This window comes from Candoia aspera, chromosome 1, assembly GCF_035149785.1.
Source record: "Candoia aspera isolate rCanAsp1 chromosome 1, rCanAsp1.hap2, whole genome shotgun sequence".
In the NCBI taxonomy this organism is placed as follows: Eukaryota; Metazoa; Chordata; class Lepidosauria; order Squamata; family Boidae; genus Candoia; species Candoia aspera.
In genome coordinates, this window is record NC_086153.1 from 183,244,205 (window position 1) to 183,264,316 (window position 20,112).

The following is a 20,112-nucleotide window of genomic DNA, read 5'->3' on the forward strand; positions in this document are numbered from 1 at the left end:
GGTCCATAAGTTGGGGTATTATGATTTTTTGTGTGTTCTATTAGGTTTAGTGTGTTGTGTAGTAGTGCTGCATTTGATTCTTTGGCCAGTGCTGGATTTATGAATGTGAAGAGTCCCATGACATTATTTAAGAGAAGTTGGCTATATTATTGCCTCAGGGAATAAGCAGAACTTCTTTTGCATACTCAGCACTAGAAACAAACCAAATCATGGTTCAAAATACAACAATATATTTTAATGTTTCATCTGTTAAAATGTAAACACATTGGAGTATAACTTTGCTGACAAATCTTGGTCTAGAATCCTACTCCAATTTCAGCCTGATTTGGCAATGGCGGCAACAATTGATGCAGCTGCTTCAATTGTTCTTAAGCTGGAATCCTCAGCTCATTTATGAAAGTATAAATTCCACAGTATTGGGCTGTATCATTTTTAGTCCCAGAGAATAATTCATCTCAGAGAACATTTCATAACTGTTCTTAGAAGTTTTCCATTGATTTCTGTATACACAGGGCAATAAATAACATGGAAGACTTTCCCTGAAGCCCACTCCCTTCGTTCTGTGCTGGAAAGAAGTGATTGCAAGCCAGTGCCACACTCTGTGAGCTGGATGATTGTCTATCTAGGAACAATGAATGGATTTACTTCCCAATCCCTAATTTATTTTAGTAGGAATTGGACTTGGTCTGTGCCAAGCTTCTCTCTGAATTCTGTGAAGTTTTGGAATTCATTTTTTTTAAAATCCTCCTATGCATAGAAGCTGAAAGTGTGGGTTTAAATAATTCAACTATTTAAAGCTTTCTTTGTGTGTCTTATTATAATATATTTTCCATCCATTGGCAACAGAATATTATACAAATGTCAGCTTATTTTAAAAGAAAAAAGCCCCACTTATGATTTAAAATAATTAATTAAACATACATATTTATATAAATGAGAGCCAGTTTAGTGTAGTGGTTAAAGGCATCAGGCTAGAAACTGGCAGTCTGTGTGTTCTATCCTGCTTTAGGCATGAAGCCAGCTGGATGACTTTGAGTCAGTCACTTTCCTTTAGCCCTAGGAAGCATAAGCTGGCAAGCCACTTCTGAAAATCTTGCTAAGAAAACTGCAGGGACTTGTCCAGGCAGTCGCCAGGAATAAAAAAACTGACTCAAAGACATAAATAAATAAATACATACACAGACATATAAATAAATATATAAGGGGAAAAGCCAAATAATTTCATAAACAAAATCAAAGTTTGTTAAGATGTTATATTTGTTTGCTCATTTAAAACATATAGGGATGGCATCAGAGTTCAGAATAGCAGAACACTCAGCACTCAAGTCCAAAAATGTGCTTAAGCAAGTATGTAATTTAATCCCATTAAGATGTCTCCTGAGAAACCTTGTTGTTTATTCGTTTAGTCGCTTCTGACTCTTCGTGACTTCATGGACCAGCCCATGCCAGAGCTTCCTGTCGGTCGTCAACACCCCCAGCTCCCCCAGGGACGAGTCCGTCACCTCTAGAATATCATCCATCCACCTTGCCCTTGGTTGGCCCCTCTTCCTTTTGCCTTCACTCTCCCTAGCATCAGCATCTTCTCCAGGGTGTCCTGTCTTCTCATTATGTGGCCAAAGTATTTCAGTTTTGCCTTTAATATCATTCCCTCAAGTGAGCAGTCTGGCTTTATTTCCTGGAGGATGGACTGGTTTGATCTTCTTGCAGTCCAAGGCACTCTCAGAAATTTCTTCCAACACCACAGTTCAAAAGCATTGATCTTCCTTCTCTCAGCCTTCCTTATGGTCCAGCTCTCGCAGCCATATGTTACTACAGGGAACACCATTGCTTTAACTATGCGGGCCTTTGTTGTCAGTGTGATGTCTCTGCTCTTAACTATTTTATCAAGATTTGTCATTGCTCTTCTCCCAAGGATTAAGCGTCTCCTGATTTCCTGACTGCAGTCAGCATCCGCAGTAATCTTTGCACCTAGAAATACAAAGTCGTTCACTGCTTCTACATTTTCTCCCTCTATTTGCCAGTTATCAATCAAGCTGGTTGCCATAATCTTGGTTTTTTTGAGGTTTAGCTGCAAGCCAGCTTTTGCACTTTCTTCTTTCACCTTCATCATAAGGCTCCTCAGTTCCTCTTTGCTTTCAGCCATCAAAGTGGTATCATCTGCATATCTGAGATTGTTAATGTTTCTTCCAGCGATTTTAACCCCAGCCTTGGATTCCTCAAGCCCAGCATGTCGCATGATGTGTTCTGCGTACAAGTTGAATAGGTAGGGTGAGAGTATACAGCCCTGCCGTACTCCTTTCCCAATCTTAAACCAGTCTGTTGTTCTGTGGTCTGTTCTTACTGTTGCTACTTGGTCATTATACAGATTCTTCAGGAGGCAGACAAGATGACTTGGTATCCCCATAGCACTAAGAACTTGCCACAATTTGTTATGGTCCACACAGTCAAAGGCTTTAGAATAGTCAATAAAACAGAAATAGATGTTTTTCTGAAACTCCCTGGCTTTTTCCATTATCCAGCAGATATTGGCAATTTGGTCCCTAGTTCCTCTGCCTTTGCTAAACCCAGCTTGTACATCTGGCAATTCTCGCTCCATGAATTGCTGAAGTCTGCCTTGCAGGATCTTGAGCATTACCTTACTGGCATGTGAAATGAGTGCCACTGTTCGATAGTTTGAACATTCTTTAGTGTTTCCCTTTTTTGGTATGGCGATATAAGTTGATTTTTTCCAATCTGATGGCCATTCTTGTGTTTTCCAAATTTCCTGGCATATAGCATGCATTACCTTGACAGCATCATCTTGCAAGATTTTGAACAGTTCAGCTGGGATGCCGTCATCTCCTGCTGCCTTGTTATTAGCAATGCTTCTTAAGGCCCACTCAACCTCACTCTTCAGGATGTCTGGCTCTAGCTCACTGACCACACCATCAAAGCTATCCCCGATATTGTTATCCTTCCTATACAGGTCTTCTGTATATTCTTGCCATCTTTGTTTTTGATCATACCCATTTTGGCCTGGAATTTACCTCCGATGGTTCTAATTGTCTGGAAGAGGTCTCTTGTCCTTCCTATTCTATTGTCTTCTTCCACTTCTGTGCATTGCTTGTTTAAAAATAATTCCTTATCTCTTCTGGCTAACCTCTGGAATTTTGCATTTAATTAGGCATATCTCCCCCTATCACTGTTGCCTTTTGCTTTCCTTCTTTCTTGGGCTACTTCTAGTGTCTCAGCAGACAGCCATTTTGCCTTCTTGGTTTTCTCTTTCTTCGGGATGTATTTTGTTGCCGCCTCCTGAACAATGTTGCGAACTTCTGTCCAGAGTTCTTCCAGGACCCTATCTACTAAGTCCAGTCCCTTAAATCGATTCTTCACCTCCACTGCATATTCCTTAGGAATATTAGTGAGCTCATATCTAGCTGATCTGTGGGTCTTCCCTAATCTCTTGAGTCTGATCCTAAATTGTGCAAGAAGAAGTTCGTGATCTGAACTACAGTCAGCTCCAGGTCTTGTTTTTACCGACTGTATAGATGTCCACCACCTTTGGCTGCAAAGGATGTAGTCAATCTGATTTCGGTGTTGTCCATCTGAGGAAGTCCATATATAAAGCCGTCTCTTAGGTTGTTGGAAGAGAGTGTTTGTTATGGAGAGTGAGTTGTCTTGGCAAAATTCTATCAGCCTATGTCGTGCTTCGTTTTGTTCTCCCAGGCCATGCTTACCTGTAATTCCAGGTGTCATTTGACTGCCCACCTTAGCATTCCAGTCTCCCGTGATGAAAATAACATCTCTTTTAGGCGTATTGTCCAGTAGGTGCTGCAGATCCTCATAGAACCGCTCTACTTCAGCTTCTTCAGCATCTGTGGTTGGGGCATATATTTGGATCACTGTGATGTTAGATGGTTTGCCCTGAATTCGAATTGAGATCATTCTGTCATTTTTTGGATTGTATCCAAGCACTGCTTTAGCCACTTTACTATTAATTATGAAGGCTACTCCATTTCTTCTGTGGTCCTCTTGTCCACAGTAGTAGATCTGGTGGTCATTTGATGTGAAGTGGCCCATTCCAGTCCATTTCAGTTCACTGACGCCCAAAATGTCTATCTTTAATCTTGACATCTCACCAATAACCACATCCAATTTGCTCTGGCTCATAGATCTTACATTCCAGGTTCCAATGGTGTGTTGATCCTTAGAACATCGGATTCGCCGTTCACCACCAGCACCGTTGGCCGCTAGCCATCCTTTCGGCTTTGAGCTAGCTGCGTCATCACGTCTGGGGCTAGTTGAGCTCATCCTCTGTTCCTCCCCAGTAGCATTTTGACCATCTTCCGACCTGGGGGTCTCATTTTCCGATGGTATACCGACATATCTCCGGTTGTACTGATCCATTTAGTTTTCATGGCAAGAATACTGTGGTGGGTTGCCATTACCTTCCCCAGGGATCGCATTTAGTGTGACATCTCTGTCATGACCTTCCCGTCTTGGGTGGCCTTTCATGGTTTAGCTCATGGCATCACTGAGGTGCTCAAGCTTCAGCACCACAACAAGGTAACGATCCTTTGCTGAAGCCTGAGAAACCTACCCACCATTTAAAATTAACATACTGATGTTTCTAAAATTTGAACCAGGTATTTTCCACCTCAGCCAACTTGCCAGGGTTTTAACTGAATTCATGTATTGCATGAAGCTAAAATGTGGTTTGTTTAGCTTGGGCTTAGTGTAGTATGAACCCAACCATTGTTTGTTAAACATGGCTTATGGATTAATGTGCTGCATGTACCCCACGAATTATATGGTTTATTCAGTGAGCCACATTTAATGAAACTATGACATAGTGCAGCATAGGAATCCAGTCAGTACTTACAACTTTTACCATCTTGGGATGGTGGAAGTCTGAAGACAGATTCTTATTTTTCTCTATTGGATTTACTCAAGCCGCAGCGAAGAGACTAGGACTTAATTGTCTGCAAAATCCGAACTAACTGTAAGCATTTGATTGGTACATAATGACAGTTTTGATCTGACTGAGTTCCATTCAGTTCAATTTTCATGACTTCATTCATTATTTCATTCCAAAATGAGTGCACAGTGGTACAAACAACTCCCATTTCAAGAAGTGGGAGTCGTTACTCACTGTTGGTGGCAGCAAAAGCTGCCACTGCTAGTAATTGGACAAGTGGTGGCAGCAACAATAAAAAGAAATCTGGTTAGAAAAAAGCAGCCCGAAAACTTGTTATTAAACTGTTGAAGCAGAAGATCTCATTCAAACACATTTGTGGTTTGCTGAATATGCATATGTTAAGTGTATTCATTTTAGAAATGATCAAAATGTTAGTTTTAGTTTTTGTGGTTATTAAACATCTTAGATCAAGCTTGAAAGCACTATTGCATTTATTGGTTTGATTATTTGATGCTGTATGATAGTCCTTGTTTTTTTAGTTCAAATATGTTTTTTAGTTCAAATATAAATTTGATTTTTCCTTTCTACGTATTATTTCTGCATTCTAATAGTGCCTTATACATTAAGACTGTGCCAAGATAAACATTTCTTGGATTGGGGAACCATGCTGCAGGCACTCCAAAGGTCTGGAATCCACATAAATATTTAGCATGATAAACATTCTGATTGTGTTGAGTCTATAACAACCTTCATGCTGCAAACAATTTTTCATTCACTATTATTTTGCTTCTACACAGAGAGAGAGAGAGAGAGAGAGAGAGAGAGAGACTTGCTATCTAGTGGTTTCCGGGGAAGTTGGATGCAAGACAAATTGTAAGCTAAATAGCTAGATTGCATGAAAGAGAATTTTCTAAGATGGGTTGATAGGTAAATAGATACAAAGTTTGGGAAGAGAGAGGAAGATTTTCTTGTGAGACACATTGACCACCAGGTCATAGTTTTACTAGCCCCAGTCCTAAAGGTAGGCAATGGGAAGGAGGATAGAACTGAGGAAAAAAAGCTAGTCTGGGAAGGTTCATGAAAAGAGGGCTAGCTTAGGAATATACTGTATATATAAGACCCCAGCTATTGGTGTGGGACAGAGAGGGGGAGATGAGTAGGAGAGAGAAAGAGGAAAGAATGATTGAAACTAGCAGGGTGGGGAACCCCTCCTCTGTCTGGCAGAAAGGTTACTCATGAGCAAGAGGTGAAGGAGAGAAGGCATGAGGCTTTGCTTGAGATATCCCAGAATGTCTATTGGCAGATGAGTCAATGTGGTATGAAAAACTGGAGGAGAAGCTGAGAAGTGGTTTGGGATTCTAGCAGAGGAGGGGAAAGATATTATGGTAAGACGGAAAGTAGAAACACAGGTTGAAGATCTGACTTATGGAGCCAGCAGTGAGCAACCAACTACAGGAGACAATTAGAAAGAGCATATTTTTGAAGCGTGGGGGAGGAGTGTTGGTTGGTTCCTGGATTGTTCATTCAATAGCTTAGTATAAAGTTCCTGTTGTACCAGTGTACACTGTTCAAATGTTTGTATGTTGCTTCCTAATGACATGAGTAAAAGCTGTAAAAATTTCACAGAAGTGAATATTCTTTTTCTTATTGGATGTAGGGAGGTTACCCGTGCAGATCCCCCTCTTGACAGAAGGGTTGGTGGCAGGCACAATGAAGACCAATGCTGAAGGAGGCGGAAGTGATTCTGCTTGGAGAACTTTACAGGGAAGCAGCTCTCAAACCCAAGACTGGGTCCAGCGTTAAGCTGGAGCTGCAATCTGATATGTTCCACTATACCCATTATAATTATACAAATAATGTCAGTGGTGTATCTAATTGCAATGCTTGTCTTGTTCTCTTACAATCCATGTTGGAATTTAGCACAGAATACAAAGTAGAAGAATCCAGATAGATGCCTATACTGGGTAAGTTCTGCCAGATGATATTTCTCCCTTCCTATCCCTGTTTAGGGATTGAAAAAGCCACACAGGGGAAAGGACATCTTTGATAATGACATTTATGTCTGGGAATTTATGCCAATTTGGGCAAGTCAAGCCCAATCATGACAGACTTTTAAAAGAGCTCCAAAGATGATGATGATTCTTCTTTTTTTGGCCACATTTTCACTCACAATGATGTGCCTGGGATGTAGAATACAGGTTTACAGTTTTAGCTCGAATACCTATTGCATTCCAATGGAGTAGATATTTGCATATTTGAGTTTTTGTGGATTGCAATTATTTAGCCTTATTATTATTATTATTATTATTATTATTATTATTATATTTTATTTTATTTATTTTTATTTTTCCAATTTGTCCCCGCCCATCTCCTCCCTTCAGGGGACTCTGGGCGGTTTACAGTAATCAATTAAAACAACAATTATAAAATCCACAATATAAAATTACAATAATAAATAATATAAATAAAAGTAAAAATAAAAAAGTCCAAGTGGCACAAGAATCTAAAGCAGTCCATGTGTGGGAGGAGTGGTCTATCGCAGCCATCCCCATGTAGAACTATTCCCCTCTCCGCCCCAAGCGAGGCGGCAGAACCAGGTCTTCAGACTCCTCCGAAAGGCCAGGAGCGATGGGGCCAATCTCACCTCCAGGGGCAGCGTGTTCCATAGGGCGGGCGCCACTGCAGAGAAGGCCCGCTTATTGCAGTACAAGTCACATTGACAGAGCTTTTCCCCCTGAAAGATGAACTACAAATTGTTGAAATACAATAACTGAATAAATCATTGAGGGCTGAAATACTTGTCACATCAGTTTCCATAATAAAAGATACCAGCTTCTGCCTGTATGCATTACTTATATAAACAAGAAAAAGGGGGGAATCTGATACCCATGATTTAGTGTTGGCTGCTAAAGGGAAGTTGGGCATTCAAAGCTCTGGTGATTCCATGGGAACGTACATATAAACGCAAACTTCTCCTCAGCCATTTGTGCTCAGTACTGTCTAATATTGAAAGAGGCACATTCAAGAAGCCATGCAGGATTAAGGTCAAGACCAGTTGCCCCACTGTCTGATCCCCCGATCAAAGGTTTCACAGAAACCATTATCAGGGCATCTCCCATCATTTCATTCTCTCATGTTGCCAGATGGGAGGGGGTGTGAAGTTGTAGTGTAAAGTGGTTTATTATGGCTATGGAGCACATCAAGGATGCGGGGTTGAGATACGACAGGAATACATCTGGATGGGAGGGGGAGTGACATGCTTCATGGGAAAGGGGACTAACTAAGGGGATGTAGTTTTAAATTAGGTTTGAGTGGGAAATCTTTATTCGCAGCTTGCCTTCTGTACCGTTCATTACGCTTCATTAAAACAGTTCAAAGAGATCCAGCCTCTTGACTGTGTATGTGTGAATACTCGAATGATCAGGTGATGACACCCACCCCTTCTGTCCAAAGCTGGCCCTACCATTTAGGTAGACTGAGTCAGCAGCTCAGTCAAATTGATTGGTATTTATTCGTTATTATTTTTATTGTCAGGAGTAGAAAATATTTCTGGTATTTTCTCCTCATTTGTTAAAAGAATTTGATTGGTGTTGGGATCTAAGTGCTTCAACAAGAGTAGGCCAAGAGGTGCCATTTGCTCTGCCTCAGGAGGGAGAAAAATTGTGGGTTGGTCTTCCTGTGCCCCTTTTGTATCTTCTTTTGCCTTGTTGATCTGTTCTTTTATTGCTTCATCCTTGAAGTATGTGAAATACTTCCTATTTAGTATTCCTCGGCATGCATTAATGTGCAGATGGTAAAACAATAGACTAAAACATATTTCTGATAGAGCTTCCAGATGCTTAAATTAGGGCAGAGTATGTGTCTTATTTCTCACCCTTTTTTGTGTCTAAAGAATGGGGGTCAAAGAAGACAAACAAGGAATTCTGAGTTCTTGTGTTTATATTTTAATGCAAGGGAAGAGAAAGTTCAGGAGAGTGGATTGATGAGGAATTGATGTGCATTAACCCTTCACCCACTACCCCCTCTTTCCATATGTTCACAAAGCCCCTCTCCCAGTTTGTACCAATATCAGAAAGAAGTACAGATGTGGAGGACTCCTGGGGATAGGTCAACGAGCCAGCAACAGGTAGCAACGGACAATTTGTAGCAAAGGAAAATGATGTTTAACAGCATTGACGGCATCATATTAATTCTTGTTTTTGACTGTAAATGAAGATGACTCTAGGGACTGCCTAGACTGAGGTTGGAGTACACAAAACCCAATACATACAGTACATACGTATGTATATACATGCATGACACTTAATATGAGGCCCAATTTATATTTGCTGATATAATACTACAGGAGGGAAATGGATTGCATATGAATGCAGAATTGTGGTCATTTAATACTAACCCACTTCACTCTCTGTAGGAAAACCGAAAGCTGTGGCATGGTTTAAGATCACCATGTGTATGGAAGGGATTCTATTTTAATGGCTGGATTCATGTGTTGCATCATAGTGGCCTGGTACATATTTAAAAGAGAACTATACTGTAGGTATGGTTTACAAATCCTTGTGGCAGAATTCAACATCAGCCTAAATCAAAACCAAACCAAATTATGATTTGCTACGATCTGTGAACCCATAATGTGCAGAAAACACATCATTGCATACTGTTTCTAGGGCTTATTAAAACTTGTTACCCTCTTTTTCATTTTTTTAAAATGTACCCCCATGGTCCAGACTTGTGATAATCTCTTAGCAAATACATTTCTGTCAGTGGTGAATAGTCTACAGGCAGAACACCTTTTCCTCCTTGGCCCATCTCTAGTGTGGCCTGGCATGGCCCATCCCCTCCAGCAGCTGTTCACTGTCTTGGGTAGCCATTTCATCCTGGGCTCCAGGCAACAATATCCTGTGCTTGTTAGCAGTGATAATTTTTAAAAACAATCTTGCAATTGATCGAATGATGGCCCAATAAATCAATGCACTCCCATCATGCTCTATTCAGTCCTGACACCCTTTTGGTTCCTGGTCAGTTGGAGGAGGCATGGTCCCATAGTTCTGCAAAGTTTAAGAAACAGCTGGGAACAGCGCAAGAGACATGCAGCTTAGGCTGCTGTGTGGAATTGTCCTAAGTATCCTCACACAGAGGAAAATTCTGAGAGTGCCTTGGACTGCAAGAAGATCAAACCAGTCCATACTCCAGGAAATAAAGCCAGACTGCTCACTTGAGGGAACGATATTAAAGGCAAAACTGAAGTACTTTGGCCACATAATGAGAAGACAGGACACCCTGGAGAAGATTCTGATGCTAGGGCAAAAGGAAGAGGGGCCAACCAAGGGCAAGATGGATGGATGATATCCTAGAGTGGCAACGACTGACAGGACGATTGACAGGAAGCTCTGGCGTGGGCTGGTCCATGAAGTCACAAAGAGTTGGAAGTGACTGAATGAATAAACAACAAATCTTCATACAGCAGACTTGGATGACTGCCTGAGTCCTACCACTCTGGCAGGGCTCAGCAGTATCACTTGTCCTGGCAGTTAACTAGCTGTGCCTGGGAGCTGCTTTCTAAATTTCCCATAATTCCCTAAACAAACATTATATTAGGGAAATTAGAATGGCATCTTTAAGTCACCTACTATGAAGCAAAGCATGTGATTACCTATCAGCTCTGAAAAGGCCACCAAAGAGACATTATTACTATTTCTAATTGACTCTTGCCAGTGGCCTGATATAAAAAGCCTTGAGTCAGCGGGCAGTGTGGTGGCCCTAAAAATTGATTGAATGAATAAAAGGAAATTGAAGCCTTATGATCCTGGGCAGTAGGCAGCATCCATCCATGTCCATGTCCGTGTCCGTGTCCGTGTCCGTGTCCGTGTCCGTGTCCATGTCTGTCTATCAATCACAGCAGCCTCCGGACAGAAAGGTATCAGTGATGAGCAGTAGAAATGTTAACAGCAAGTCTGTGTAACAGCCCTCAGTATTCCTTAATTCACTGCTATGCAATTTCCCAGAGAGAACTGGGATCTAGCCTCTGGCTTACTGAAACTGAGGTGAATGGGGAAGCATCTGAATGACCTTTGTCACCTTGATGCTTTCTGATAGGAATGGACTTCATTCTCCATAATTTCCAGCAGGAAAGTCCTGCACATGCGAAGGGCACCAAGTTGGGGAAGACTGCCTTACAAATGCAACATCAGAAGAAGGAATTTTGAGGCTAGCTGCACCTAGGAAGGGGAATGCTTCCTCTCAGAAGTGAGTGTTTCTTTCTTTTCTTGACCCATCCTAGGAGCCCTCCACATCTGTATTTTGGTCTTTTACTATCTAAAGAGCGCTTCAGCATCTCATTGCCTCCTCATTTTCCAACAGTCTGAACGGCTGAATAATTCTTCTCTGTCAAATATGTGTGGCTCCCAACCCGTTCTTTCAAGGGAGAGCTTTTCCTGAACAACAGCAGGGAGAGGTAGCTGCTCTCAGAAACTGTGTGTAAAAAAAAAAAGAAGAAGAGAAGAAGAGGAAAAGTTTGAGGGAAGAAGAGCGGAGCTTGTCCTGATTCGATTGTTTACCATCAATCACGCGATTCCTTGCCAGGGACTGGATGATTATTAGCCTGAAGACGCTGAAAGGGGGCAGGCAAAGAACTGGAGGCAGCATTCTTCCTATTTAAAGCTGCATCACTTGAGGGGAGAAAAGTGTTTGCAGGCGGTGCAGGAACCAGAGCTGGTTAAAAGGAAAAAGCAAGCAAGAGGGGAGCTTGCAGGCTTTCCATGTGTCCTGTGGGAGTGCTGAAAGAAAAGAGCTGGCTTTATGATGCCCAAATAATTTTTTTTACACTTTTTTTTTGCACTTTTCCTCGCCTCAGGACGAGGAGGATATACATGTCTAATATTTAGACATGATGGCCATCTGGACCCAAAGAAGAACATTTGTCATTCTTATTGCTTTTCTAGGACATTTGGGGACGATACGAACACAAGAAGAGGACGAGTTTGAGGGGGGTGAGTTTCTCTTTGTAGTGCCGAGTGTCACTCTTATACTTTGAAGCTGGAATAAAAGTGGACTTGGAAGTGCAGGATGCTCTATGTATGTTTGTGTGTGTATATTGTGAACTAGGCGATTGATAGGAAGCTGAAAAGTCAATTAATGGGAGACAGATTTTAAAAAGTAAGGATTTTTTTTCCCTCTGCCATTTGCACAGTTCTGTGGACAATGAAGAGAGGAAGAACAATGGGGAAAAATCCACTGAGCTCTTAGGGATAAATGCAGTTGTCTGGTGTTATTTCTGTGTAAGACATTTTAAAAAGAAGTCTTATTACTGTTTGTGGCAAAAGAAAGCAGTTGTGATGAAACTGAAATGCAGTCCTTGGAGACAAGCCTAAACTTTCTGAACAGAGGGAGAGGGAGAGGGAGAGAAGTAAACACAAGGAATTGGAAGGGTGGAGTCCTTTTGCACTGCCTAAACTACATCTGTTTTATTCAATTCTTTGTTAGGGAGAATTGCACAGAACCTCTTTCTTTTTTTAGTTCCCTTTCCCCCCTCTGCTTCTCTGACTTTCTCCGTCCCTTTGCCTCTTGGAGATACCCATTCCCCGCTTTCCCTCAGTGACTTGTCTTGATGAAATCCAGACTTTGTGACACACTGTTTTCTCACCCTTCTGGCTGTGTTATCAGCACCCTGCATTTTGCTCCCTGGTGCTTGAGGACAGGAAGTCTAGTCAGGAAGCATCGTATTTGTCTTCGTGGCATGGCAATGGATTCCACTTAGCCAGCATGTTGGCTTCCAATTCATATCAGTTCAAGGTTAATGTTGGGAGGGTTCCTAAATGGCTTTCTGTGACACCCACTTGGATTCAGCTGTTCTGAATTTGTTCTGGCTAGGCGAAAACTCAAGTGGAACTGTGAAAAGGACAAGGATTTCTGCTTATCTGCATTTACTAAAATGCTACACTGATTTATCAGAAATTGGAATGGTGGATGAGATTTGTATGAGTGTGTGTGCCTGTGTGTGTGTGTGTGCATGCGCATATTGCATGTGTATCTGCAGATGGTTGGACTGCATTATTAAAATGACTTGGGTACTTTTGGGCAGGGGGACATTGCATACTGTATCCAACTTTTTGGGTGGACAATCAAATATGAACAAGGTCAAAGGTCTCCCCCACCCCTGAAAAGTCCAATAAGTCTTAAGATAAGGATGTTTCTGTGCTGTACATTGTGCAAGTAGACCTCTAGGGGGTGCCCTTTATGTAATCTGAGCTGGCTCTAAGAGAATGTCAGATTTGCAGTGGGACATGCTTCAGGGAGATAGATTTGCAATGGAAAGACAAGGCCACTACCCAAACTGACGGCTCAATCCTATGCAGCCTTCACTTGAAATGTGTGTCATGGAATTAATGGGATCTGCAGATCAACCCTTTGTAACTGTTAGGAAGTACTAAGTTCCACTAATTTAATGGGGCTTATTTCTGGGCAAGTGTGAATCAGATTAGCCAGTCCATCCTCACTGTTAAAAGATGGATAAAAGGTGACAGTGGAAGTTTAAGTGCAAGATTTTTAGCTGCCAAAGAAATTAAAAAGCATGCCCTGAACAAGCTGTCTAAGTGGGGTTAGGTTAGTACATGCCATTTGTTTTGTATATGTAGAGCCTGGGGGTAAGCCAGGGATCTTGTATTGGGCAACACATTTTCCACTATATGTCATATGGGGAGAGATTTATATTAAACAAACGAGACCAAAATAGGAGCTACTTGTACTAGGACTGAAATGTTTAATTGTTGTCTCATGTAATAATGTGATTAAGCCCTTGCATTTTAGAGGGCTGCCAGCCTTCTAAAATCAGAACCTAACTCAGCCCAGCTGTATCCTTGTTCTCAGTGGAAGGTTACCAGCTTGTTTCATGGTAAGGATTATCTGATGTCATGATCTCTAATTCAGAAGCAATGCATTTTCATAAGTCCAAGTAATACTGTACATTGTATTTCATATGGGATTATCCCCAGGCCAGACAGTGCAAGGGCTACTGACCAGCCAGCTCCCAGAATGTCAATTCTTCCCACAGCTCCCTCTGCCAACTGGATGGTAATTCTAGAAATGGGGTGATGTCTGGGATCCATCACTGAATGCCTACTCAGGGAAGAAAAAGAAGCTTGGAATCCCTAAGTTTTGCCTAAGTCCTCAAGGGAAACTAGGGCCTCAAGTATATGTTTACAAGGTGGTACTGAATGACATGGCAGCTTTTCAAGGGGTAAACCTAAATCCTTGCTGCTACCAGTGTTTTTAGTAGGACATGTAGCTAGACTCTTCATGTAGGCCTGTAGAGGAACAGAAGAACTGTTGATACTTCTTGCAGAAGCTTGTAGGCTCAACCCAGGTTCCTCCTGCCACTTTGAAATAAAATCTAAAGACTTACAAACTGGCAGAGTCAATCCTGTGTTCTTCCAATGTGATGAATCCCTTGTACTTGGCTATGCTGACTGGAACAGCTACAAGTTTAAAATCTAAAACCTTTGAAGGGTACCAGGTTGCCTATTCCTGCTTGAACTTCTGAAGGGATGTTTGTCATTGTGTGATCAACAAGAGAAGTCAAATCAGATGTCAGTAACATGAGTTTGCTGCAAAATCCTATGTATATGTTTACTCAGAAGACAGACCCATAGTAGTCAATGGGCTTACCTTCTAGTAAGGTAGGTTTTGGACCATTGTTACTAACTAATGTACATTATTATCTGCTAAGTGAAGAAGCAGTTATTTATATAACTTTGTTAGCAGAAACTGGAAATTACAGCTAGCAGAATTAGAGGCAATTTCTACATCTATTTGGCACTTCTCTACTTTATATTGTGAGAACCAGACACGTTACTCATAGTTCTGCAAGCTTAATCCTTTTCCCTCAGTTTTTTTTAAGTGAGTGGAAGGAGAAATATGCAAATAAAGCTAAAGTGTATTCAGGCCTGCATCTAGACTCCTTGCTTATACCATATTTCTACTTCATATGATGATAAGTTTTAGGTAAGAATTACTTTCTGGATGCTTAGCACAATAATGGTTGGTCATAGAATATTACAATTTAAGAAAATGCTAGCAAAATTGTGATATTTGCTTTCTAAATAGCAGTGGTATAATGACAGCTCTATAGGGAATATACAGCTAAAATGGGAGCCAGGGAGTATTGAAGATGTCTTCATGCCAATTTACTATAGAAGAAAACATTTTTTTCTCCTGATGATGAAATCCAGTTAAGTAAAAACTTAGTTTACCAGACGATAAATAGCTTTAACAGCAATGGAAGAAAAGTAAAGATTACCTGCCAAGTTATGCCAGTGATAATAAGCCCATATTACAGAAAAATGCAACCTTATTCAAAGGAATACAATAAATTACAATAAGATGCCAAGGATAGATCAAGGAAAGGCATGCCAGAAATGCCTGTAGGATATGCTATAATGAATACATTCAGAGCAAAGGCAACCCAGATGGTTCCAGTCAAGCAGATAGTGCATGTTTCATACGAATGCCAAGGAATCCATTGAAAATTGTTTCCTTACTTTACATAAACAAATGTGAACATGGTTGTATCTCCTTAACTCCTATGCCACCAATGCTGTCATTTCACTGCAAACCTGGCAGACTGAATTTTTGGGTTTGAAAGGATCACCCAAGCTGCACTACTAGCCCATAAGAGATCCCAGGGAACAGTTCTGTAAAGCTTTGGCTTAGAGCAGGGGTGCACAAACCTTGAGCATGTCCTCCTTAGACCCCTCAAAAAGTTATCTGGAGATAGAATAGACAATTATTGAATACATGGGGAACATGTCCTGTTCTATCCTAGAACCTACCTGATTTTGAGAGTGTTGGCCCAGGATATGATTCCAAGTTCAGCCATGGTCCTCATCCCCAGAGAAGTTGCACATTCTCACCTTAGAGCTTGTGTCTTAATCTGGCAAGTTGAATTTACCAAGGGGACCCTACTTGTAATATGGGGAGATAGACATTTTCCCATTCAGACAGATCTAAAGAGCAGAATGAGAAGTACTGTATTGGACCTCAGATAAACAGTTTACATAAACCTTTTCCTTCTTTCCAGCCCAATGGAATATTGGAAAGGAATTATGTGAAAGAACGTTGGTCTCTGTCTGTCTATTGGTCCACCAGCAAGATAACTGTCTAAGAACAGAATGGGACCAAATTTGGCATGGTGGGAGACGCTGGCAAAAGAAAGCTCAAATTTAAAAATGGGCTGGATCAGCTGGGGGCTGTGAAGAAAAACATTTCCCCAATGCATCCATATGGACAGCAGTTGGGCGGCAGCTACAGATGCTGGTGACTCTTTCATTCTAAGCTCCTTGCCTTTCTCCTTTCTGGTCACATGACCCCAAACAAAGCTATTCTTAAGGAGTTGGAAAGAATTCCAAAAGCTATGCTTTGCATGTTTTCCTATTTTGTTTATAAGTATCAAACAGGTACAGATGATGGAAACCTGTATGCTCCTGAAATCCCATATTTTTAAATGGGAGAGGGTGTTTGTGGGAACCTTCCCTCATGATTAACTGAATTGAGCTTCCAAGTGTAACAGCACTATGAATCTGAGGCCATAAAAAAAGCAAAGATTTCACACGTTCCTTTAAACCATGATTTGTTTAACAACAGTTTATTAAATAGATTGGGGTTGCACAAAACACTAAACTCCCAAATAAACCACTTTATGGTTTAGCACAGTGCATTAATTCAGCCTGTAATATATTTAAAACATTTTTAAAATGTTTGCTATAATGAACTAGAAATCATTTCATCTTATTCATGAACCGTTGTTGATAAACAGATTATACCAGATTGCATTTGTTGTACATTTATATAGGGGAAAATTCTATTGAAAATTATGGGCTTATTTCTAATTAAACATATTTCTGTTTAGGATTTAACATTAGGATTAGACGATGAGGCAGGATTTCTTGGTTGGTTGGTTTGTTTACGAAGGTGCCTGACTCCAAAAAGACATTGTGAGGCTTACAAAGTTAAAGGAACACACTATATAGAAAGGGAACCATGAATGCCCAAACAGAACCACACAAATAACAGCATAAAAGTCATTAAAAGCTCCACAGACTTTAGAGACTGAATATCTCCAATGCACAATTCTATTTCTTTGGGACTTCCACAGTCCTAAAATTGTATTAGTAACTTTATAAATTTTCCTTACATTTTTTCCCTAATCCAATCATTGTTATTCAGTGTGTTATCCCACACAATATTACTTTTTGGGAACATTTGCTGTTAGGTACCTTTTTCTTAGAATAAATTAGATTGCTGCTTTTTCATTTTTTACATTATTTTCCACATCTTCTCTTCCATCCCTCCATAAATCTGCCAAAAAGCAACTAGTTTGTTATCTCTTTACCTGGGAAAATCCATCTCTGCCCCCTGGTTTAAAGCAGGATTTACCCTCATTTTCAGCTGAGCTAACGGAGCCCCAGGAGGTTAAATGGTTTAACCATAATTGAGATTAGAAGTCCTAGCATCGCTCCTTTGCTCCCTTGATTCTTTGAATGATTAGACCACACAAGATCTGCTCCTTTTCAAGATGTAATATATAATGGCCTCTTTTGTAGAAAAGAAGGGAAAGCAGCACAGCTTCTGGATGAAACTAAAACAAATGACAATATGTCAATTCTTCTGCTTCTTGCGTCCTAAAAAGGCATAGCAGAATGGAACTACAAATTTTGTTTTAAATCCTGGATGGATGGCTTGAGAGCTGCATCTGGAGATGTGCTATCTAGTGGAAAAATTCTGGCAGCATTACTGTACCAAATAGTCACAGAAAAAGCTGTGGTAAACATTGCATGATGCGGTGCAAGGTTGTGTCCAAGAGAGTGCATAATACCTTGCATAAATGGAAGTACATCTTTGGATTTCAGTTCTTTCCTGGTGCAAAGGCTGTGAATTAAGTGAAAAAGAGAGAGCGAATGCTGTGCTGCATTTTTTGTTCCTTTATATTTATCTCATTTGTAAAGGTAGGGGTGGGGGGTGGGGATAGTATAAAGTGGAATAACGAGAAATGGGAAGCTGGGAATTCCTTCCAGAAGGAGAAGGAAGGAGGAAAATAAAAGAAGGGGAGTGAATAAGAGGCCTACTTTGCTAGCCAGCTGTTAGGGATTTTTTTTCTTTAAAACCAGAGCTTGTTACATGCACAGGGGTCTCTCCCTTCTTCCTCATCCTTCTTACAAGAATATTCAATTCACCCACAATGGTAAGGCATCCTGTACAGCTGTGAGCAAGAAAACATTTATTTTTAAAAAGAGAGAAAAAGGAAAAAAGGAAAAGAACAAGGCAAAACTATTTCTCTTTCTTTCCTTTGGGGTGGATGTAGGATGGATTAATTCCTAACAAAAGAGGCAGAAAAAACTATGCCTCTTTTACAGGAACTAAAGAATCTCAGAAACTTGGGGGCTGAGAAAAAGTTATTTCATATCACCTCTTTATCCAACTGTGTGGACAAGAAAAGTTTATAAAGAGAGTAGTCATTCCCAACCCACCTTCCTGAAGTGTTGGAACTACATTTCTTATGATTCTTAGCCAGCATAGCTGTTGACCATGGTGACTGGGAATCTTGGAAGTTATAGTCCCAAGACACATGGAATTTCCTGGGCTGTAAAAAGCTACAGAAGAAAAAGAAGACATTGAAGCGTTTACTTTCAGTGCAATCACTGTTCTATTATTATTATTATTATTATTAAAGAAATAATAATCCTTTTAGAGTCTGCTTTTGTTGTTTTGGAAGTGCAACAAGATTCACAGGAGTGTGTAAAGACATAACCTCTATAAAACATTGCACATACGTTCAAATGCCAAAAGGAAGTCTATTTTTTAAAATGGTCATAAAATAGCTAAAAGGTTGAGACTATGTAGCCCTTTATAAAAAATGGAATCATTCATATCCTATTTTATTTGACTTTTACAACCATAGCAACTCTGTAGTGGATGGCCCGGCCAATAGGGTAGCAGTCTGAAGGCCTCAAATCTCCTGTCCCAGGGGTCTTCTGAATCTCCCTCCTGCTCTGGGGTAGAAGCTTGATAGTTTCTGCTGCCATCATCTATCTTCCTAACCAAAATAGCTCTACCCAAAACATCTGTTCTGGCTCCCCAGAAATTATTTTTAAATACCCCCCCCCATCCTGTGGTTTATTATATGAGTAATATAATGAACTCTTCACTTTTCCTGGGCTTCTACTTCTTCGCAATTCCACCTCCACCATCTCTGGTAGACAGAGATGGTAGTCATCTGTCTTCCCCACCTCAGTTCACTGTTTCTGATGATAGTTTTAGAATGACCAAGGTTTTGCTCCCTAGCAGTGGCAGACGCTACGGTGATATGATCCTGAACATGTTCAAAGAGTCATATCTTACCCAAGAGAATATGGATTGAGGTCTGTGTCTTTGTACAAGCAGGCTTCCTTCACAAGTTTTTCATTCATTCATTCATTCATTCATTCATTCATTCATTCATTCATTATTTATACACTGCCCATCTCACTATAAAAGTGACTCTGGGCGGCTTACAAATAAAAGTTATAAAAACCATTATAAAAATACAAAAAAATACAAAAAATAGAAGATAAAAGAGGGAAACTAAAAGGTGGAGAGAGCATCCTTAAACCACCAATCACCCCCAGGGCTGCCACTGAATGTGAATAGTATTGAAAGTTTTCAGTTAATTAAGAGCTGCAAGATTGCACAGTCAGGTGATCAGGGGTCTGTAAAGTAAAAAAAAAAAGAAGAATGGCCACATACTAACAAACCCTGAACTCTGATCTATATCATTCTTTTTTTAGGTCACTTTGGAGTTAGCATACAGTACTCCTTTAACTAACAGGCCAAAGTCAATGCTTACAATACAATACTACTGTAATAGTTAAAGCACTGTGGAAGATCACTCACTGAAACCTCTGACTTCAGGGACGACCAATAGCACAGCTGAAATCTTGTTTAAGGCAAAATGATGCCATCTGGCACTTGAAAGTTTGGGGAAGGGGCAAACAGAAAGAAGCAAACACTATCTAAATAGGAGGAGGTGGGTTAAAAGAATGAAGTCAAGGGTAAGCAGTGTCCTAGCTATAGGAACTCATAGTTATGTGGGTTTAATTGTTTACAATATGAATATGATTATACATCTGAATTAGCATTTAATAAACAAATATTTGGCATACAGATTTGGAGGGGGAGGAATTTAG

The 20,112-nt window shown here is 40.5% G+C and overlaps 1 protein-coding gene across 1 annotated transcript in view; it reads left to right on the forward strand.

Moving 5' to 3' along the window:
- Positions 1–11,434: 11,434 nt before the first annotated feature.
- The window catches only part of COL5A2 (collagen type V alpha 2 chain), a 149,938-nt gene continuing 141,260 nt past the window's right edge, over positions 11,435–20,112 (forward strand). The window contains exon 1 of the mRNA XM_063318081.1: positions 11,435–11,886. Coding sequence (XP_063174151.1) covers positions 11,784–11,886 — 103 coding nt within the window. The 5' untranslated portion in view covers positions 11,435–11,783. The remainder of the gene's footprint in view (positions 11,887–20,112) is intronic.